At 29.2% G+C, this 21,950-nt stretch overlaps 6 protein-coding genes across 7 annotated transcripts; 3 read left to right on the top strand and 3 right to left on the bottom strand.

Annotated features, from left to right (window-relative positions):
• Window positions 1–50: 50 nt before the first annotated feature.
• On the top strand, window positions 51–836 carry LOC128958813 (mediator of RNA polymerase II transcription subunit 18-like). Its single transcript, XM_054304750.1, has one exon. It carries the CDS (start codon window positions 162–164, stop codon window positions 801–803), a length of 642 nt encoding a protein of 213 aa, XP_054160725.1. The 5' UTR covers window positions 51–161; the 3' UTR covers window positions 804–836.
• A 177-nt stretch (window positions 837–1,013) lies between these two features.
• LOC128958814 (39S ribosomal protein L13, mitochondrial-like) lies at window positions 1,014–1,679 on the bottom strand. Its single transcript, XM_054304751.1, has one exon. The coding sequence runs from the start codon at window positions 1,575–1,577 to the stop codon at window positions 1,029–1,031; it is 549 nt and encodes a 182-aa protein (XP_054160726.1). The 5' UTR covers window positions 1,578–1,679; the 3' UTR covers window positions 1,014–1,028.
• Window positions 1,680–2,149: 470 nt separating this feature from the next.
• Window positions 2,150–6,686, top strand: LOC128958010 (structural maintenance of chromosomes flexible hinge domain-containing protein 1-like). Its single transcript, XM_054303825.1, has 9 exons — window positions 2,150–2,409; window positions 2,478–4,075; window positions 4,137–4,688; window positions 4,750–4,827; window positions 4,893–5,184; window positions 5,267–5,357; window positions 5,420–5,753; window positions 5,829–6,466; window positions 6,534–6,686. The coding sequence occupies exons 1-9, from the start codon at window positions 2,174–2,176 to the stop codon at window positions 6,684–6,686; spliced, it is 3,972 nt and encodes a 1,323-aa protein (XP_054159800.1). The 5' UTR covers window positions 2,150–2,173.
• Window positions 6,687–6,783: 97 nt separating this feature from the next.
• Window positions 6,784–13,120, bottom strand: LOC128958624 (tyrosine-protein phosphatase 10D-like). Of its 2 annotated transcripts, none has more exons than XM_054304516.1 (7): window positions 13,056–13,120; window positions 11,993–12,121; window positions 9,901–11,829; window positions 7,873–9,842; window positions 7,505–7,792; window positions 7,326–7,431; window positions 6,784–6,847 (listed from the first exon to the last, which is right to left on the bottom strand). In XM_054304516.1, exons 2-7 carry the CDS (start codon window positions 12,069–12,071, stop codon window positions 6,816–6,818), a joined length of 4,404 nt encoding a protein of 1,467 aa, XP_054160491.1. In that variant the 5' UTR covers window positions 12,072–12,121; window positions 13,056–13,120; the 3' UTR covers window positions 6,784–6,815. The 2 variants fall into 2 exon arrangements, with proteins under 2 accessions (XP_054160491.1, XP_054160490.1); XM_054304515.1 differs by lacking the exon at window positions 6,784–6,847 and adding an exon at window positions 7,197–7,244.
• A 906-nt stretch (window positions 13,121–14,026) lies between these two features.
• Window positions 14,027–14,657, top strand: LOC128958627 (UDP-N-acetylglucosamine transferase subunit ALG14 homolog). Its single transcript, XM_054304519.1, has one exon. It carries the CDS (start codon window positions 14,073–14,075, stop codon window positions 14,655–14,657), a length of 585 nt encoding a protein of 194 aa, XP_054160494.1. The 5' UTR covers window positions 14,027–14,072.
• Window positions 14,658–15,927: 1,270 nt separating this feature from the next.
• Window positions 15,928–18,877, bottom strand: LOC128958626 (zinc finger TRAF-type-containing protein 1-B-like). Its single transcript, XM_054304518.1, has 6 exons — window positions 18,280–18,877; window positions 16,994–17,048; window positions 16,685–16,930; window positions 16,252–16,619; window positions 16,063–16,194; window positions 15,928–15,993 (listed from the first exon to the last, which is right to left on the bottom strand). The coding sequence occupies exons 1-6, from the start codon at window positions 18,661–18,663 to the stop codon at window positions 15,952–15,954; spliced, it is 1,227 nt and encodes a 408-aa protein (XP_054160493.1). The 5' UTR covers window positions 18,664–18,877; the 3' UTR covers window positions 15,928–15,951.
• Window positions 18,878–21,950: the final 3,073 nt, after the last annotated feature.

The raw sequence follows: 21,950 nt of genomic DNA, 5'->3' as shown, positions 1-21,950 counted from the left end.
ATGTAGTCATAAATTATGACTCATAATGTAAAACATTGTGTATTATAATGATTGCAATCATTTGACGTAATGTTTGAAATGAGTATCACTTTTGAATAATTTGATGAAAACGTAATGTTTTGATAATTTAAAGACAATTAGATGTTTGGATCCAATCGGTGATGGAGTCGATGACAAATACAAGTGGGCGTCGATCGGGCACTGGATTAGGTCAACAACACGAGTATCTGCTTTCGGGAAGCATTTTAGACGACTCTTGTGAACAATTGTTGCATAAATTGCGCGGATTTTGTGATAACTGTGACTCCAGTGCCGAACCATTTCAAGACCACGAAATGGTGTTCACTATTAGAGCACCCAATGGTACCAACACTTCACTACGGGTCAGGAAATCATTGGATGTACCCAACAATCCATACCATTTGAGATATTTAGGACAACAAGAATTGGGAGACAAAAATAGGGCAACAATTGTCCGCAATTGCATCGATTGCAGCACTTCATCAGATTGTGTCCAATTTCTTCAAGAAATGGGTTTTAAATTGGATTACGAGTTTGTCCTCAAAGGATATATGTTCCGAAAGGGACGAATGAAAGTAATTGTGGCCAAACTCTTCAAAACTCAACCTCACGTCGGACCCGACGCTCTCGAGGCTATCTCGCGATCATATTTGGTTGAACTCAGTGTCAACGCACCCGCAGGTCAGGAGGGAATTGCCGATGAAATGAAGGCATTCTCCGATTCACTTAAACCACTCGTCATTTTAGACAAAGTCGACACAAGAAGACTACAGTCTGTCTGAACTGTCATTTGACGTATATTTCAATTATCATTCAAATAATTTTTTAATTTTATAATCAATACATTTGTAAGCATTTTAATCTATAATTTAAATTTCTATTTAAATCTATTAGAAAAAGTATTACATAATATATAATAAGTTATAATTGAAAAACTAATAAATGTTTTTATAAATGATTTAAAGAAAACTACAAATAATTATGAATTTTAAACAAAAATCTTGTGATTATTTGATGGCATAATCTTCGGGATAATCAAAGATTTTGGGAAAGTCTTTGATTTGTTGTTTAGTGTATTGTTGTATTGGTTTGTCAACGGTTCTCAATTGTCTTATCTGATCGGAAACATTCCTCATTATATGTTGTGGCACTTTGTCGTCCGCATACAGATGTAATCGAGCGATCAATTCCTGTCGCTTGAGTTTAACGTTTCCGACGGCTTTGTAAATGGCTTTATATAAAACAAGAGTCGGGTCTTTGAGGTGCAGCTCATGAGCTGTGGCCCAATGTCTGCCACCGGCATAATGTGTGTGATGATAGTAATGACGATAACGCCATTCATCGGCCGGCATCGCCACGTGTCGCGCGTTAATCACCACCACGTGGTCACCGCAGTCTTGTTCGGGATCGTAGATCGGCTTATGTCGACCGTGAAGGTGACGGCCAATCAGCTCTGCCGAGTCAAACACGTCCTGCCATTTGGCGTCATAGAGATACCACTGTCTCGAAAAAACCATCCATTGAGTGACCCGACGGTACGCCGACTGACCACTCATTGTCCTAATGTTTACTCAAATAAATACTCAATAATTACAACACTTTAACAAACATTATTGACGTCATTAATGAATGAATTAATACTCACTCAATCATAGTTTATCTGCAGTTTCATGTTTTAGTAGTTTTCAATTTATATACAGTTTTTGCTTAACAATTGCTATTTTATTGTTATTAATATTACTTTTTGTGTTACAAAAGACATATATGGAAAACATATGACTGATTGTAATAATACTGATGTAATGTTTTGATATTTGTTTGAATTGAAGTATTGTTTACAAGTTTTACTGTAAAACATATAACAAGTTATAGTACTGTAAAATATATAGTATTTTAAAACCAATAATCAAGTGATTAACTGATTGACCACTAGTTTGACCACTAGTTTGACCACTCATTTCACTCAATAGTATTACAATACGTGACACGTGTTTCACTACAACACGACATTTAAGACAAATGTTTTACACAATAATTATTATTATTTAGGTTTACTTTTTTGTGACTATTTTGTTGATAATTATTATTAAATTTAACTTTTGATTATTTGTGAAACTATTTTGAAGTAAAAGTTATAAATTTGTGTCAAACAATGTATTGCAATATAACGGTTCGTGACCTGAGACCAAATCGATCAGCCGATGCCAGGAGTGTGTATCGGTTGTCACAAATTGATGACAATTGTATGGATTTATACCAATATTTTGTTAAAAAGTTTAATAATACGACTGATTTTGTGTTAACCCTGACTGACAACACCCCACTCTGTCCCGAAAATTTCAAAGATGTGATGACCGATGATCTTGAGCTTCATATCTATGAGACGCTGTGAGTTGTTTTGACACAATTTGGTTGACATTTACTTATTTCTTATAAGATATTATTATTATTTATAGATCAGAAAATGTGATGAAATGTGAGGTCGATATCGCTCCACATCCGGACACTATAACAAAGTCGGGAATGTATGAGTACTATGACTCCCGAGGTATCGATTCAGTAGTCATATCAATAGCAGAATTGATCGATAACTCATTGGCCGCCACTAAGGATAACGACGGTTTAAGACTTGTTGAGATCCGTTATTATGACTATGGATCAGATTCATTGCTCGTCATTATCGACAACGGCTGTGGAATGGGTCGAAACGATTTGACAAATTGGGCCAAATTTAAGTGCTCGAAGTTTGTCAGAAATGGTGCCAACAATGAATCAAATCAGACACACAATAACATTGATTTGACTTCATTTAATTCATCGCATCTACCACTTAGTGGACTTCGTGATCGCCAATCAATGCCACCGCCGAGTCCTCGACGAATGATTCGATATTTGGACAGTAATATAAACTATTTCGGTGCGGGTGGCAAACAAGCCATCTTTAATATCGGCGAAACCACTACAATGATCACGAAGGCTGCAGACGAAGAGTGTGTCTTTGAATTGACACTTTCGAAGAGTAAATTTGATGAAAAAACTCGTATTAATCCGAGCGGTGTTTATAAAGAAGAACTCATTCAGAGAACGAAAGGATCTGAAAGACCTTTGAAAAAAAACCCTACAATTATGGATCAAATCGAGAACTCAATTATTATTGAAATTGAAAACGATTACAAAAGTTTCACCATTTGCTGTATAAAAGATGTCTTTGCGAAACATCACATTCAGTTCAAACGGAATACGGAAAACATGAACTATTGGACTAAAGGTTTAGCCAGAGTTTATCACTATTATCTTCACGGACCCGATGGTAATAAAAATGAAAAACAAAATATTGTTAAAGAACTACAGGATATCAATATTATTATAAAGATATTTCAGATTAAACTCGAAGAGAATATCGAAACACAATTAAAACATCAAATAAATTTGAAAGATATTAACGATGATTACGAATCACTTTTAATTCGTTCGGCAAAGGATTCATTTCTGTTTGAAGTCGAACATTCAGACCGACAAAACAGTGATAACATGCCAGCGGTTATTGAAGGAGTTATTCGTTATCATCCGTATGAATACGATAGTGAAACTATACCGGAGCTCACAATATATGATGATCTGACCGAATCCACGTCTGTTGCGTCTTCGAGAACTATCGATGAAGACATTGAAGATTGTATGCAAAAAGCAACCCGAAAGAAGATGCGTGAAGTGTTTGAATGTTTTTGGCACGGAAGACTTATACCACAAGATTGCATTGACTTTGAATGGAATAAATACAATCCGAAGAATACCAATTGTACTAAAGAACTTGAAGAATGCTATAACCGATTATCCGGTGCACTCTTTACTGACGCCTGTTTTCAAGTCTCACAAAATAAGCAAAGTTTTATGGATTTGAATCGATTGATGTCTCAAACACAGAAACTTGTGTTTTATAAAGTTGATGGACAAGGAAGAAGAGTCAGATGTAATTTCGAAAATGAATTTATGAATTGGCTTAAGAATTGTCATACAAAACTCGATAAACAGGTCCACTATTTTGAGTATCAATGTGAGTCTGTTATATTGTTTTAGTAAATCTATGCTAATCTTAAATTTATTTTAATTGATAGGTGATATACCACGTGTTGATATTCAATCTTTAAGGAAGCTTTCGATAACTAACGTGTTTTCTGTGTTTAATAAAATTGAGTGGAGAAACAAATTTTTGAAAAAAGGAGATATCATTCAAACACAACACACTAGACCTCAGAAATTAATTGGAAAAATTGATAAATTCTTAGTTCCCGTTAAATGTAGCGGCGATTACATCGGTTCTCCCGGTTTTGTTGAAATACATCAATTGCCTGAAGAAATCTATGGAAATGGTTCTGAATCGTCAAAAATAATTCATTTCATTAAAATTAATATTGAAGCCGAATTGGACATAATTGGCCAAGAATTGGACAAACTTTATTGTCGATTACCCGAAAGTATTAAATTGACTTTTCCTAAAAGGTATCCAATAAAAGAAGGCGACCAACTTGTGGCCGGTCGACCTATTGGTGACATTAGAGTCGAACTCTTGAATTCTAATTCTGAAAAATTACAAACGGATCGCATTCCGTATAAAGGAACTCATAAAAAGCTAAGCATTCAATTGGAAATACTTCGCGAAATTGAAAGTAAGTTATATAGTGACACAAATCGTTGATTTTTATGATTAATTTAAATGTTTTGATTTAGACAACGAAACAGTTACTGAAATTGAGTATCCTTTGGCACATTATTCAAAGGATTGGGATTATTGGTTCACACAAACAGGTTTTAATCATTAATAGTTGATTAGTATATTAATATTTAATTTATAAATAATATTTATTTTTTAGATGGCATTAATAAGGCTGGAAAGTATCAAATAGTTTGTGTTTGTCTTAACTCAACCACTGGAACTGATAGCTCAATGACAGCAAAGTTTGCAAATGGAGATGCGCTGCCTTCTCTACCACCCATGAAATTTACTGTCATTCCCGATGAGACCAATCATTTTGTTGTCTCTGAAAATAATCTGAAAGTTATGATTGGAAAACCATTTAATCTGACACTTGAATTGTTCGATCAGTTCGATAATTTAGTGAAACCCGATTCCAATACAGTATATTCACCTGAAATTAAACACAAGTAAGACATTGATTATAATACTGATTCTTATACACACCAGTAATGCTGTAGAATATATTTATTTGATTTTGTTTATTATTAGTGATTTCATTGTCAATGTCGAGGCGACTGAGATTAAAGGCCATAAACTTATATTGAAGAATGTGGTTATATTAGGAAAAATAATGGACAATGTATTGATAATATTTAAAATGAAAATTTACTATTACCTGCAATTTACTATTTATTTTAATAGATTATTATAACATTTGAGATATCATTGATGTCGATTGAAAATAAAGAAAAGTTGGACATTGAGGTGCAATTGGGAAACCCTATTGATATTATAATAGAACCTAATCTTCCAATTGAAGCACAAAACAACTCGATTCCCGAAATAGAAGTTTATTTGCATGATATGGGAGGCAATGATGTGACACTTATCCGCAGAAATCATAATGTTGTGGCAAAAGTGTTTGAACTCATAGACAATGAACATAAAAAACAAGTATTTCCTGAAATCAATTTAGTCAACCGTTCGTATGACAATCATTTCTATCTAACCATTAATAAACAAATCAGTATTAAAGGTATTTATTAGATATTTATTTACTGTTTAGTTAAATACTGTACAATATATTAATATAAATTGCTATAATTTACAGAATCCGATATTCCTCTTCATTTAAGGACTTTTGTCATAAAATTTTTTCTGAAATACGACATAAATGTATTCAAAGAAATATCATTAGTTTTGTTGCAAAGTAATCTACAAGAAGAGTCTACAACTTTAAGAAGTAATACGAAAGATAATAATATTAAAGTTAGTAAATGTTTGACAACCAATAATAACAAACGAAACTTATCTGCAAATGAAAACCCAGACAACATTATTAGACCTAAAAAATCAAAAATTATAAGAATTAATCGTAATATCAGAAACACATCCACTAGTAGTGACATGATATCAGATGAGACGCCATCGACATCAAGAAACGAAACAATTACACCACAAATAATGACATCAACACCAATCAGATCGCAAACTCCTTTATTTCCCAATGAATCTACAATAAGAGCACAGTCTTTGAATTCAACACAAACACTACCATTGACTCGCGTAATACCTTCAACCTCGACAGTTATTACACAAGTATCAGCTGATCCAAACACAAGTACTACATCAATATCATCACAATCTGATTCAATACCATTGAAATTGATATATGAGAAAACCCTTGAAGACGGAAGACAAGAAATGGTTGAAATTCTTAGTCAACAATTAACGAGTGATTCTTTTCAGGTATTTTTTTTAGTTGAAAGATATTATCATTTAAATAATATTATTATTTAATACTTTGAATGTATAGCCGAGTGTTTATGTCATTGGAATCGATAGCGAAGAAAGAACTCAAGAAAATCTTACTGAAGAAGAGAATAGAATTGTTGAACAAATCGTGCAATTATTCAAACAATTAAGAGATATTCAGAAAAATAGAAATTCTTTATTTAATAATAATTAAATACATAAAAAATATTTATAAATCTATAAATAAATAATTATTTAAAAATTAGTACAAAACATTACGGTAAACATAAAAAAACCATAAAAATAGTTGCATTTATTTATATTATTGATTGACACAAATTTGTTAAATTCCCGATTCAGCGATTCCCTCGTCATCTGAAATAAATATAAAAAAAATATTATTTTTCATTTAATTGGACAGTATTTTGAAATATTTTATGTATATTTTTATAAATTAAAAATAAATTTTGGTCTAAAAATTTATACAATAAAGCGAACGATCATTAATTGCAATGAAATTTTATGTGCAAATTAGTTATCAAAAAAATATTACTAAACACTAACGTAAGTTATATTCAAAAATCATTTATTAATTTACATTTTGGGTGTCGTTCTCCATAAATGATTTCCTTTTGTGTCCTTTTTTCAAATTACTTAATAATTTCATTTCAAACTAATGGTTTGATAACTAATATTAACAAATATTAACATTTGTGATATGCAAGCAATCAATTTTAAATTATTTTTATAAATTCACTGTTTTGAGTACTTTCTGAAAATTTAACCGAATTATTGGTTATATTTAGAAATGATTTTTATAATTATATAATTAATAAATTAGATGAAAGCAAACCTTCAAATCCTTGGTTGTCATGCATTTCAAGTCGTGGAGAATCCATGAGATCTTCTTTACCCTCGAGAACGCAGAGAAGGCATTCGTGAATACATATATATTGTTGCTATTATTGTAAATAAAAACAAATCCCGTAATTAATTTCAATTACACTTTGTGTGTGTAAAAGTAGGACTGACCTCATTCTGGACCATCCAAACCCTTTCTTTACGCATTTCATAAACGATACCAAATATGTCGACCGATTCATATTTATTAATTCGTTGTAATATACGATCTAATGCTATGAAAGTACCGGAGCGCCCGACTCCGGCCGAACAGTGGACTATAATGGGTTTGTTGCTGTCCGGTGAACACCGCTCTCTAAAAGCTCTAACAAATTTTACTAAAGTTTTTGGCGGCTCAGGTACTCCAAAGTCAGGCCAAGTAGTGAAATGAAAGTGACGTACTATTCTTGACTGATCACCCTTTATATCAAACAAATATCATTAACACAATTATCTGCAAACAAATCATTTTCAATATAATTGATATATTCATCACTTACTCGTTGCACTTTGAACTCACATATAGTCCAATCTGGATATTGAGATTCATTGAGTATTGTCACCTGAATGTCACCATAAAAGGCTGGTTGTGTATCATAAGGCCAGTAATGATCACACTTTTCTCTACCCTTTTCAATACAACGGGTAAGCATAACAATAGCTCTGGAGTTTTGCTCCCAAACCATACGCCAAAAGTCATCGCGAGTGCTGTGAAGCGGTCCCTGAGTTACGATGAATTCTCGGGGACTGTTATATCCAGGAATATAATTGGAATTAATAAAATCAGAGCCGTCCTCATCATCAGTCGGTAACAATTTGACTCTCGAGTGGTCGTACGGAAGTATATTTGTAAATCGATTCTTAGGTCTATTCGCTGGCAGATCGGCCGCATTACACGGCTTATCCCGTCCCACGTGTTTGAGAAGTTCAAACTCTTCAGAAAACCTAAAGTCAGAATCGGCTGACATTATGCGGAAGTGTTCGCCAAAGTCTTTCAGTTTTATGGGTCGACTCGTTATTAATTCACTTTCAGTAATAGAAAGTGAATCTTCTTTTCCATTGTTGTGAATATTATTCATCTTTTTAGTGGCACTGAATGGTCCGAGTCTTCGTTGTTTTAAATATATCACTATTGCTATTAATAACAGCAATAATAATAATGGTAAACATATTCCCAAATACAGAGCCGTATTATTGGGATCAGTAGATATTGTGTAAGAATAGACAGTATCAGTAAACTTCTCTGTCGTAGTAAAAGCTCTAATCTTTATTTTAAAAGTAGTTCCCGGTTTGAGTGGTCCGTTACAATATTTGCGACTGCTTTTTGTGGTACAATCATCAGCACCAACAGTAAAGTCTTCAGTAATAGTTGTGTTAAAAGGATAGAAAGCTTCTGATGTTTGATATGGTGGCCAAACAGAATAGTCCTGAACATCAAACCAAGAGAGCAGTTCTAAATGATTTGTATTAATTTTGTCGTCTTCCGCCACAATCACTGCAAATGCAGTGACCGGTCCGTACATATTTGAGAAATAATTTTTTCTGAATCTAATCCTAATAGTAGTTGACGTGTGCGCTACTTCTGTGGGAAATACATTATCTGCTGGTGGAGGTGCCGACCATATGGGCATAATTTCTTCCCAAATAGCTTTCTGTCCCGGACCCACTTTGGTATGCGCTTGTATTTGAAAGACATATGGTTTGCCAGGTATTAGATTATAAATAGTTCCCTGAGTATCAATCGGTTCAAATAATTGATGTTTCATAACTGGATTTCCTTTTATGTAATAACTTATTTTAAAACCCGTCAAAATACCATTCATTTCTGATGACGGAAGTGACCACTGAAGTGTAATTTCATTTGGTTTAGTCTCAATTGACTGAAAATTTATAACTTTTCCAGGAATTGATTCTAATGTGAGAAATGTCTGCGAAACAGGCGAACTCCTGAGCATTGTTGGGGTTCCATAACCCGATAAAGTTGTCACAACAAATGTATAATTATTATGCGGTTTAAGATTTAAGTAATCAATTTTTTCAGAAAATGTCACATTAACCACAAGACTTTTCTCATGTGGATCCAAATACTGCACTTCATATCCATCTTTATCACCATAAGGCACTTCCCATGAAAGTGTAATCTGACTATCGGTCACAGATAATGCCGATATTGAACGTATCGGTTCGGGATATAGACGAGCGTGTCGTTGTATTGGTAAAGATGATGTGCCGCCACTAACTGTCCAAATGCTAAGATTATAGAGACGTCCGGGAACTAGATTCTCAAACACGACGAGTCTATTGGTGTCATTAAACATCTTTTCCTGCGCCGGAATGTTAGTACCACTCAATTGAAATCTATATCTATCAAAGACAACATTACGAGTCGGAGTTGGAGTGTATTTAATTCTCAACACTTTAGTCTCGTGTTCATCGATAACCACATTAATAACTGAATCAATTACTGGCACTATATTTGAAAATATATCAAAATTAATAAATTTATTATAATATAGAAATCTAATTACTTGTTCTGATTTGTAAACCAATTCCTTCACTTCTGATCTTATGACTGATGACATAGAATCGAAAGGAATACTGTTCTCCAGGTTTTAGTGAATCAATTAATACAGACATCATTTCGGTGTCATTCGAAGCATTAATTTGTTTTGACTCCTGTTTTGTGGCCTCTTTAACAGTGTTATAGACAATGTTATAATAATCTATTCGTCCACTTGGAACCAACCATTGAAATGATATATTATGTGAATCAATAGTATGCTTGACATCGAATATAGGATTCGGTGAAAGTGTTTGTTCGACTTCCCGAATATCAGGACTTTCGGCTTTATTGCTGACCGACGAAACTCTAACTACATATTTCTGACCCGCAGTTAAATCCTTAATTTCATACGAAGTGCTATTAATTGGTGTCAATTCACGCCAAACACTGCTACCGATAGGTCGGTAACGAATAATATAGTGATCGACAAGAGATTCTGTTGAAGAACTCCATGTAAGACTTAATGATGAATTAGTATGCATTGCTATCTGGAATTTATCGGGAGATTGCGGAACAACAGTCTGGAAATATGAATGCGGTTCAGACATCAATCCATAACTTATAGCCGACACTGATATTTCATAACCAGCTCCAGGATAAAGATCTTCAAGAAGATGCCAATTATTTTTAATAACTGCCTCTTTCTTCTCTTTAGTATCACTGCGTGTCCACACAATTTTATAAGAATCTTGCTTAGAAGTCACATCCCATTTCCACGAAACATTCAGACTATGACCAGATATAGGCTCAACAACACCAATGACAGGACTGGCAGGTCGAGTGGGTTGATAGACAACAGTGTTTTCGCTGTAAACATTTTTAGATATGGCCACTACTGCTATCGAGTAGTTACGGCCTGACAACAAACCTGTCAGATGAAGATGAGTATCTTTAACCACTTGTACCGAACCATCGGAATTGAAAGCTTCGAGTTCGTGGTATGTAATCATATACGAGTCTTGAGTACTTTCATTGTTTGCCGACCACTCCAAGTATATATCTGACACTTCTCCAGGTTTTGCTTTTAAGTTCATTACAGGTAAAGGTCTGGTAGTAATATTACCGGACACAGGCCAAGAAGCAACGTTTCCCGAAACAGATTTCACAACCACTTCATATGTCTTTCCTGGATCTAAATCTTCAGCAAAATGTGCAATTCTGGTATCATCTTTGGCCACTATTTTCGGTAATGAGTTTCTAATACCCAATGAGACCTGATATCTATCAAACTCTGACATAGACTTAGGAGGACTCCAATGGACATCAAAAGAATAGGAAGATATAGTGTTTCTATCAAACGTGACATTAGTTGGCGGTAAGGGAACTGTTCTGTATTGAGCTTCTGTGGGATCACTAAGTTGTGAGTGACTAACTGTTTGCACCGATATATTATATGCTCTGCCAGGCGTTAAACCATAAAAAGCTGCTTGAGCTGGACCGGGAGGTTCAGTTTCTTTTTCAACAAATAGGATCGACTGTGTGGCATCATTGGGAACAATGCTGACTCTGTATTGATCAAAAATGCCGGCCGGATATGGCGGCTGCCATAACACCAAAAGTGTTGTCTCATTCCTGAACCATACTATAAATCTTCCGGGAGTGTTAGGTTTGGTCGTAAAGTTGGCCGATAGAAATACATTTGATGGCTTCCCTAATAAAACTGAGTGCAACTGAACCTCATATGAAGCCCCGGGAGTCAGATCTCTTATGGCAACAGGAAAGGGATCATTGGCACCGACTTCAAGATTGCGAATACCGGTCTCATCTTGTTCTGATAGCGGAACTATTGCTAATTTATAACCACTGACTCCCCCTTTAATTGGTGGCTTCCAATCGAGTTCTACAGATTTACCCGATTGGACATCAATTGATAATTCCCGTGGCGGATCGGGAGCTGTACAGTATATATTCATATTATATTATTTAATTAAAGTATCAATAATTTTCATTTGAAACTAAACTAACTTCAGGCAAATTTGCAATATAGAAATATAATCTTAAAATCTTATTAATTTTGGTTTAAATTTATATTAAATTTAATTAAATAATTAACTTACCGCCTAAAACAAAAAGTGTGTCATTTATTAAAATGTATAATAAAAGTATAAAATATATATTAAAATTTTTGTTGTCCATAATGTTGTCATTAAGAGATTCCGGTTTTGTGACAAACCATTTGTTAAGATCTGAAAGTAGAAACCATACATTAATTTCATTATTTATAAAAAAAACAATTATATATTAAAAGATATAATTTGTACATAAATTGAAACAATACTGTATATAAAATAATAATTAATAATATAAAGAATAATTTATGTTTAATATTTGTACACAACTTACTATACAATAGATATTACATAACATGACATACAAGTTGTGACAAATTTTAATATTGCAAATGTTTGTTATTTATATTATATAATTTGAAAGAAAACTAAAGTTAAAGTTAAATATATATTAAAAATCAATGCATTTGATGGCATAACTTATTATAACTAATGACAAGCCTTAAAGCAATCAACAGTTTATACAAACAGTTAACTCAATAGTAATGCTCTACTTATGAGAAAAGTTATGACTTCTTAAGGTATGACTTATTCAATGAGTCGTAATATCATTCAATTGAGACCTCATTTACATGTTTTTCATAACTTTTTGTTAGTATATATGGCTTTTATAATACATTTAATTATATTTTCCAAATAAAATCTGTTTAAACATTCACTTTTATAGTAAATAAAAATCTCAATTTTGTCAATCTTTCAAATTATTTAAATATTTTCAAACTTTAAATAGACATCAAAATACAAACAAATATTTTATGTTTAAAAGTTTTAAATGTAATTTACTTATACTATATGGGATTATATCATACATGTATATGATATTTATTTTATTATAAATATCACATATTATATAAAGAAATAACTACTTATTTATTATAAATATAATTATATACAATAATAATAAATATCATATATTTCTAGTATTTTATTTATAGTATGATAAGTAAGATTTACTTTTATATATTATAGGATTATATCCTATAAATTATGAAATATATGACAACTTTATATAAAACAAATGTTTGTAATATAGATTCAAATGAATACAAACCTAATTGTAAAACCAATTATTATTGAGATTATAAAAACATATTATAATTGTTGTGTCGATTGTCCACATAATCGACATTTAATGCTATAATAAATCCATAACTTTAGTAAATTTGTTAATCTGTTTGTTAAATCAGATCTTTATTATTATTCAGATTAGTTAATCCATAGGATTATTCAGATTATATATCACAAAGTTTATTATATATATATAATAATATCATTTATATAAATGATCATGGTCAGTTTTATTTTATATTCATTTAAAACATTATATATCAAATGTAAATACAAAACACATAATAAAATAAACAATAAAATTGTTAATTAATTTATCGACAAATAAGGTATTAATTTGAATAATTGAAAGCATTTGTCAAACAATTTGTTTTAAGATTTTCAATGATTGCGAAAATGGAGTTTCAATTCAAATGAGTGACCAAACAGTTGTCGGGGGAGTTGTGGGGGAATTGTAAGCAATTATGCCTTTAATACGATTGACTTGATTTAGTGGCCAATACTTGTTTGACAACAAATGCTATAAATTGCACACATTTTTACAAATATATATAATTTTGTTGTTATTATATAAATGCTTTGAAAGCCTGGGGTTGGGCTCACAAACATGGGTTCAACAAAATATATACACAAATATTGGATAAACTTATATAAAACATGTCTTTAAAGTTGTCGACATTTGATTGGTTTAAAGTTTATATTGACCTCAATTGCTATCACATGTAATGACATCTACAGTATTATTGCATTATTGATACTTTCAACACATGTTTGATGTAAACAAACATATATTATATAACTATTAATTTATATATCATATTATATGATTCATATATTAATACAATATTTAGTATTTATAAATAAACTAACTTTGATTATCAATAATTTTAACAAATTTTCCTATATTTGTGATTAATTTAAAATAATGTTTGGATTATTAGGAAATATGATATATTTGATTGTATGGTTTGCAGTGTTAGTGTTTCTACTATTAATAGCAATGAAAGCAATGATTTTGTTATTAACTAAGTTTTGCATTATTGGTGCCAAACATGGATTTGTATCAGTGATGGCTGTTATGGGAAGCGGTGGACACACTCAGGAAATGATGGCACTGTTGTCTCATTTAAATGTTGGAAAATCTAATGGCAAATACAGTCCAATTACATTAATTGTGGCCAATAATGATATGTTAAGTGTTGAAAAAGTGACAAAATTGAGACAAACATTACCAGACTGTGAGGTGAAGACAATTACAAGAAGTCGTTCAGTGGGACAAAGTTATATTACATCATTGATTACCACATTTATATCGTTAATACAGTCAATGATAATTGTGATAACAGTTAGGCCACAACTGTTGATTTGTAACGGACCGGGAGTTTGTTTGCCCATATGTTTGGCCGCAACACTATTGCCAACAAATGTTTGCATTGTATTTGTCGAGAGTTTCTGTAGGACTGAATGTCTGTCCCTTTCGGGCAAAATTCTCTACTATTTAGCCATTTGTGACCACTTTCTGGTTCAATGGCCACAACTTCAGCGTAAATATCAACGATCAACATATTTAGGACTTTTAGTGTAAACCAAATATTAATTACTTAGTATTTAACAATTTTTTCAATTTCAATGAACTTTTATTTTATTAATACATTATATATTTATTTTGTAATAAAAGATTATAATTATATTTATATATAAGTATACAGTAAATATAATCTTTAAAATATTGCATTTCTTATGATAAACAATAACTGGTATTTTATGAATTAACAGATAATATGTTTTATAAATCTATGATAAAATATAATTATAATTTTTATTTAAAAAGCTGTTCAAATACACCATTTGGTACCGTAAAACATAAAGTATTGGATATTTTAATCTAAAAGATAGTGTCAAATAATATTTTTAACAATACACAGAAAATAGTTATACAAATTGTATATTAAAATTGAATAAATTCATGTAATACTTTTAACATTACAATTGTAACTGAAATGTTATTATTAAATAACTATATATTATTAAAGTATTATTATTAATCTGTAAGTTAATATCAGTTTTGAATGAATTTATTCAAACTTACGGTAATATATGATATATTTTTTCTCATGTGTATATAAATTTAAATGTATAACTTATTAAATGTTAAATGAATTGTACAAAATTAATATCATATCATTACATTTAAAACTAACATTTTGTTTCATATATAAAATTAAATCATTAATTTTAGCCTAATGTTTATAGACTAAAATGTAAACTAAAATAAAACAAATCATATATTAATTATATTATATTTATTTATATATTACGGTAATCTCTCTTAACCTAAACTCGTGATAATATACTGTATATTAAATACAAAGACAATTAATGTCCAAAAATATCTAATGAACTAATAGTAATTGGATTGATTTAATCAATTAACAAATATCAAATTAATTAAATCAATAGATCCAATTACATCCAAATCCATTGTGTATTGTTTAACAATTATAAAATAATAATATTTATTGTCATTATTCATCAGTGAAATGTGTAAATATCATTTAATACATTGATAATAGACTTTTATTTCATATATTCTTTATATTAAATTGCAGAAAAATATGGACATAAAATTAAATTATTTGCACAATTATTTGTTTACGCTATTACATGACTTTTAGTAGAAGAATTTATATATAATATTTAACAACATTTTAAAAATTTAATTATCAAAAAAATTATAATTTTAACACAATATTATTGAATCACATAATGTGTAAATAAAAGCTAATTACTAATTATATATTGTATTTAGTCGAAACACTAGTGAATGATTAATTAAATATCGATTAAATCAAACGTTGAATATAAATAAAATGTTTAAATTACTTTTGCATTTGAAACATAATTAGACGAAAGTTGATGGCCTAACAAATAAATGTGTTTAAAAATATTGATATAAAACTTTTGTTTTTATCAGTTTATCTTATAATTACCTTTGCAGCCAATAATTTGTTACATTCATGTGAATCATGTAATTGAATTGATTGAAAAGGACTCTCATTACTTGATTCATTGAACTCATGTTTATGTAATTGTGGATATAGTTTCATATCACCAAATGGACCCTTAATATTCATTAAGATTTATTAGTTCAATAAAATAATTAATATTTAGTCAAATACCTTAAGCACGACATAATGAATGACCATAGGAGTAGTCAGTTTACTTTTAAGGACAATTTGATAGCCCAGTTGTCTCTCACAAAATTGAGTCGGATCTCTCTGATCCTCATTAACTCTGGCCTTAACAACCCATTGGGTATTAAATGCGGTAAACCGTGAGGTTTCATAATATAGTTTATGTATGTATTCATCGGTACGATAGGGCTTTAATTGTAAATCATTGAATGTTATCTTTTCAAATGATAACAAATCAAATATCGAGTCGTATAGCTTTTTGTCTTCTTTTGCCTCTTTATCTGATGTCAACAACACATCCAATACTTCGCGTCCAGTTTTGTTTGGATGAATACATGAAGATGAGTGCGAGCCTATAGCAGATATAGCAGTATATGATATATGAAACAATCAATTGATAATAAAACTAATTGATTACCAGATTCATGATAGGGTCCACTCCAGGGACAACCAATGCGAGAATAAGTACAGCAAACGATGCGTTCCTCACAATATTCAAACTGGTGTTTATTGAGGAGAGCGCGGGGCAGCTCTTGGTTGCAGAAGCGACACAAACCGGGTAATTCACAAACAGCTTTCTCGACCGCCAAATTACGTGAACACAAATCACGTGAAATCACGCACCGACAGTTTGGACACGTGGCCGTCTCGTCCCGCAATCGTGCTGTACAATAATACGTTAAACAAACTCATTATAAGTTATGGCACATCTTATCCAAATTCATACCATCAGCCAACAAGTGAGTGAAACATCCGGCGCACATCAGGTGCCCATTTGTGCACTTTATATGAATATAAAGTTATTTATTCAACATTATTATTCATATTATTTATAATATAAGTTAATTATACAAATTTACAACCCTTTTTTAATTTTGTTATTAATAAATATATATTAATATTTATGTTGAATGCAAACCTTATTTGGGTTAAGGTTTTCAACAACAACAACAAAATCTAAATAATTAAAATACTTAGAAATATAATAAACGTTTTATAAAAAATACAAGTTATTAAATAAAACATTTAATAATAATTTGGTATAATACTAGCTTTATTTGATTTATCGTTATATTTATTAAATACAGTCTATAAATTTATGAATTTACATAAATTTTGTTTATCATTAAAATAAATAACATTTCATTTAAAATTACAAAATTTAAAAATCAGAATACAATAAGCTTAATTAGTTAATTTTGATAAATATTTAAAATAATTTTATAATTAAGATAAATTATAGCAAAAAATCAAACTGTTGCAATAAAATATTAATGTAGACAAACACACATATCGTAACAAATAGACATGTATTTCAAATTGAAATTTTAAATATAATTAAACAGTAACTCACACTTACCACTACTATAGTGTAGATTTATAAAGTATATATAATTAAAATAAATCAATAGTAAACAGTACTGATAATGGTAGTAGTTTTACTTAAATCAAATTATTTTATCATCACTTCAATTGTATATAAATGTCAATAACCTAAGCTTACATTTGATTACTTTGCTAATTGAATGACATTTATTCAAAATACTTACCAATAATGCTTATATGCACTGTTCACCTAACAGTCCATTAATGAGGATATTTGTATTATCAATATACATACCTGTCCATTGATGGCATTATAAAAATTGATAATTTATATATCATAATTCAATTAAATATTATACACTAATCGGTTAACACTATTTTTGTAAACATATATTGTTTGACAAATTTATTAAAAACTATTTGTTTATAGTTTTAACCGATAGACATATGTTATAAAATTTACATTTGATGCCAATTTCTATATAATAATAATAATAGACTAATTTAATAGTCAATTGTTATATTCATACATTGTTTTTGCTATAATATCATATTATATGATAAAACATTAATAAAAATGTAAAAATCATAGGAAACTGTGTTATCAATTGATGGGTTAGTTTAAGGCAATAGTAGTTAACTAATGGATCAATTGATTGATAGTAAATAAGATATGAATAGTCATACCTGAAAGATGCCAGACTTTGGGAGATCAAGACATACAGCACAGCACAGTATGCCTCCCAACCGGTGCTCTAACTTCTGGTCGACCACTTGTTTGGTGGTCTCGACCACTGAAGACTCACTTTTGAATCGCTTTTTCGGCGATTCAGTCAACTCTTCACTTAATTGTTGTATTGATTGTATGGATTGACTCATTTCTTGGACCACTTCTTGAGTGATCTCATCAATTCTGTCCATTAGATTACTATTATTATTGTTATTATTATTATTATTACTAATAGTATTACTATTAGTCTGACTATTATTGCCTGAAGTGTCCAACAATAGCACCGATGACTCCATTTCTAACATAACAACAACACTAATGCTATGTTTACTAACACTCATATGATTTACTCATTTAATATAACAAACAACACAACTGTTTGAATCAATGACTCACAGACTCACTCACAGACTCACTCACAGACTCACTCACAGACTCACTCACAGACTCACTCACTGACTCACTCACAGACTCACTCACAGACTCACTCACTGACTCACTCACAGACTCACTCACAGACTCACTCACTGACTCACTCATCACTAACTCAGTGACTCATTATTAATGAATGTATAGTCAAACCCTCTCCCATATAAAGTCAATTTACTCTCCATTTTGTTGTTATTTATTATATCATACGTTGTCTTCAAATGTTATGTTTTGTCCATTTAATACAACAGCTGTTTATTGCATACAATCAATAACGTTGTATTAATAATGTATTATATATTATAATTTACATTATATTAATTTTATATTATAATTATTAGTAATAATGTAATAATTGATCATGGTCATTATAATTATATAAAATTATATATATTTGAATATTTAAATTAATTATTTCATAAAATATTTAATTTAATATACTGTACTGTATATAATGTATAGTAAATAATATTTAACTTTTTATATATTATTTATTTAATAAAAATGTATTAAAATATAACAAATTAGTCATTAATTAGAAAAATTTCAGTTTTAATTAGTTTTCAATTCAAGTCTATTGAAAATATAATCTTTTAATAAACTATTAAAAACAAATTAATAATTTAATAGAAATATTAATATAATATAATAAAGTATATAATGTACAGTATATTTGAATAGTCATATATTATACTAAATAAATTTTAATTTAATTAACATTATATTTAGTCATTTATGATTTTATAGATATTATAGTAAACTTTCTTAAATAATATTTTATAGTATATAAAATTTGTAAAAAATATTTATTATCTTTCAATCAATTTAATTATTTTGTATTTTAATTTGTTATAACTGATATTTTTAAAATCATTACTTAACCAAATCATATCAAATCATGTATTGATAATGCATTGAAGTTAATGTATTTCATTGTATTAAAAAATAACATTTCATTATATATCTTTATAATATAAAAAATAAATTATTTATCAATTATCTATATTTATTTAATAATAATTATTTTAATATAAAAACTATATTTAAGTATATTTTTGTCCATTATATGAGTACACCTTTAATCTACTCAATATTAAAATATTACAATTTTGATTTTTGAATTTTTTTATTCAAATAAAAAAAGAAACATTTTTGCTAAATATCTATATTGTATTTATTAATCTATGTTTTTTTTTAAATGCTAAAATTACTTATATTTTTATGATACAAGCCATGACTACAAATTATAATTAAATTTATTAATATTTAGTATTACATTATACGATACATATAGACTACCAGTTGTAGTATTATTTTAAATTATAGGGACTTTATATTAGTATATTTTATAATATTTTTAAAGCTTAAGTTTTAATGAACATTACATTCATTTACAGTACACTTTAAAATATAATTTATTATATTTGAAATATAACTAATGTTACAATTTATGATTCAAAATATTTTATTTAAATATATCATTGATTTATACCTCAAGGTTTGTATTGATAAATAAGTTTATTTCAAATACTAATTAAATTATAGGTATCTGTAAAACTTTACATAAATATCATATGTGCCAATGCAAGTGCTTAAATAATTTAGTAATTACCCTATAATTTAAATAATTAATTTAATAATAGATTAATATTGATAAGTTTCGATAATCTGATTAAATTCCTCCTTTATAAAATTTATAAAAATCATTTAAATATTGTCTAGACATAAAATTATTATATATTAACTATTAATTATTGTTATATAACCTTAAATACGGTATATTAAGCATAAAATATTATATAGTGTTAATGTACTGTTACATTAAAATATGTAAACTATATTTTAAATCATTAAAATTAATTTGATAATATTATATATTATACTTATGTATAAACTTTATTTCGACTAACAAATAGACATAATTATTATAACAAAGTTGATATATTATACTACTGTATATTACGGTTACACTACTTATAACATAATTATACTATTTGTTATATTTTATGATTTTTGTTATATTATTATATAGTATTATATGGGTATACAGTATATGTTATATTTGTTAATAATATATTTCAAACATTTGCTTACGACTCTCAATAGATATAAACTTATGATTAAATTATTCGAGAAAATGTTAAATTTTAGTTAAAAATTCATAAATTGTAATTATATGAAATTGTTAATTATTACTTCAATTCTTTTATTTCGTATTTTAAATAATTAGTAGTAATAATATAAAAGTATTTTAAAATTTATAATTATGTATATACAGTATATTATTTAGTTAATTTTGTTAATTTTATATATTTAGCCTATACTGTACACTATAATACAATGACTGTATATTACAATACAATAATAGTATAGAGTCTATATTATAGACGACATTAAGACAGTGTAAGATAAATGTGTAATAAATATACAATTATTGTGTTATTTGTGTTAGTTGTGTAAAGTGACCAGGGTTTTAAGAAAATAAATGCCTGCCCTGGCAATGCCCAAATAGATGCCATAAATGCCTGGCATTTTAGGCATCTATTTTATTTGCCTGCCAATTTAAATTGCCAAAAGCAACTGTATTTATAAAAATAACGTAATTTAGTGTTTTAACGTGTTAATTAAATTTACAATTTATTTATTTCCAATGATATTACCTTTTAATTAAAGGTATACAAAACAAAAATACAAGCAAATATATTATAAAAACAATGTTTTATAAATTAATTAATAATATAAAATTAAAATAATAGGTGTCACCACATGAAAATAGATGCCCAGGGCATGGCAGAGTCAGGGCAGGCATTTGGCAAAATTGGCATCTATTGTTTATGCCTGCCATTTTTAAAACCCTGATAGTGACGCTGTATACCTTATATACAGTTAGGGTTAGATTGAGATTCCCAGGGAGGGAAGTTCCCAAATAAAATCCCTCCAATTTTCCCGGAAAATATGGAAAATATATTATATTCCCTCCCTTGATCGTTAGAAAGGGAAAATATAATTTGTCATACATTATAAAGTACCTAATCTCAATGACTATGTGTTTCAATTGGGACCAGTATGTTAGCAATAACTCAATCAAAATATGATTCAAATATTATTAAACATTTAGTAAAAACATTAAATACATTTTGCAGTCATTTACTATACAAACGTGTTTTTAATTAAACATTATGTAATGTGAGTTATGGTA

This window comes from Oppia nitens, unplaced genomic scaffold (assembly GCF_028296485.1).
Source record: "Oppia nitens isolate AA-2021 unplaced genomic scaffold, nextdenovo-longstitch-racon4-pilon3 scaffold3_pilon_pilon_pilon, whole genome shotgun sequence".
Taxonomy (NCBI): domain Eukaryota; kingdom Metazoa; phylum Arthropoda; class Arachnida; order Sarcoptiformes; family Oppiidae; genus Oppia; species Oppia nitens.
The sequence above is the reverse complement of the archived record's forward strand: the minus strand, read 5'-3'. Positions and strand labels throughout refer to the sequence as shown.

Excerpts from the sequence above, each read along its gene's own strand:
- LOC128958813 (XM_054304750.1), top strand. The coding sequence starts at position 162 with ATGGAGTCGATGACAAATACAAGTGGGCGTCGATCGGGCACTGGATTA.
- LOC128958814 (XM_054304751.1), bottom strand. The coding sequence starts at position 1,577 with ATGAGTGGTCAGTCGGCGTACCGTCGGGTCACTCAATGGATGGTTTTT.
- LOC128958010 (XM_054303825.1), top strand. The coding sequence starts at position 2,174 with ATGTATTGCAATATAACGGTTCGTGACCTGAGACCAAATCGATCAGCC. Across the intron at positions 5,358-5,419 it reads TAGGAAAAATAATGGACAAT|ATTATTATAACATTTGAGAT; the intron begins GTATTGATAATA and ends TTATTTTAATAG. Across the intron at positions 5,754-5,828 it reads TAAACAAATCAGTATTAAAG|AATCCGATATTCCTCTTCAT; the intron begins GTATTTATTAGA and ends TATAATTTACAG.
- LOC128958624 (XM_054304515.1), bottom strand. The coding sequence starts at position 12,071 with ATGGACAACAAAAATTTTAATATATATTTTATACTTTTATTATACATT. Across the intron at positions 9,843-9,900 it reads TGGTTTACAAATCAGAACAA|TGCCAGTAATTGATTCAGTT; the intron begins GTAATTAGATTT and ends TTTCAAATATAG. Across the intron at positions 7,432-7,504 it reads TTTGGATGGTCCAGAATGAG|CAACAATATATATGTATTCA; the intron begins GTCAGTCCTACT and ends TTACAATAATAG.
- LOC128958627 (XM_054304519.1), top strand. The coding sequence starts at position 14,073 with ATGAAAGCAATGATTTTGTTATTAACTAAGTTTTGCATTATTGGTGCC.
- LOC128958626 (XM_054304518.1), bottom strand. The coding sequence starts at position 18,663 with ATGAGTGTTAGTAAACATAGCATTAGTGTTGTTGTTATGTTAGAAATG. Across the intron at positions 16,931-16,993 it reads CACTCACTTGTTGGCTGATG|CACGATTGCGGGACGAGACG; the intron begins GTATGAATTTGG and ends ATTATTGTACAG. Across the intron at positions 15,994-16,062 it reads ACAAATTATTGGCTGCAAAG|GCCATCAACTTTCGTCTAAT; the intron begins GTAATTATAAGA and ends TTTATTTGTTAG.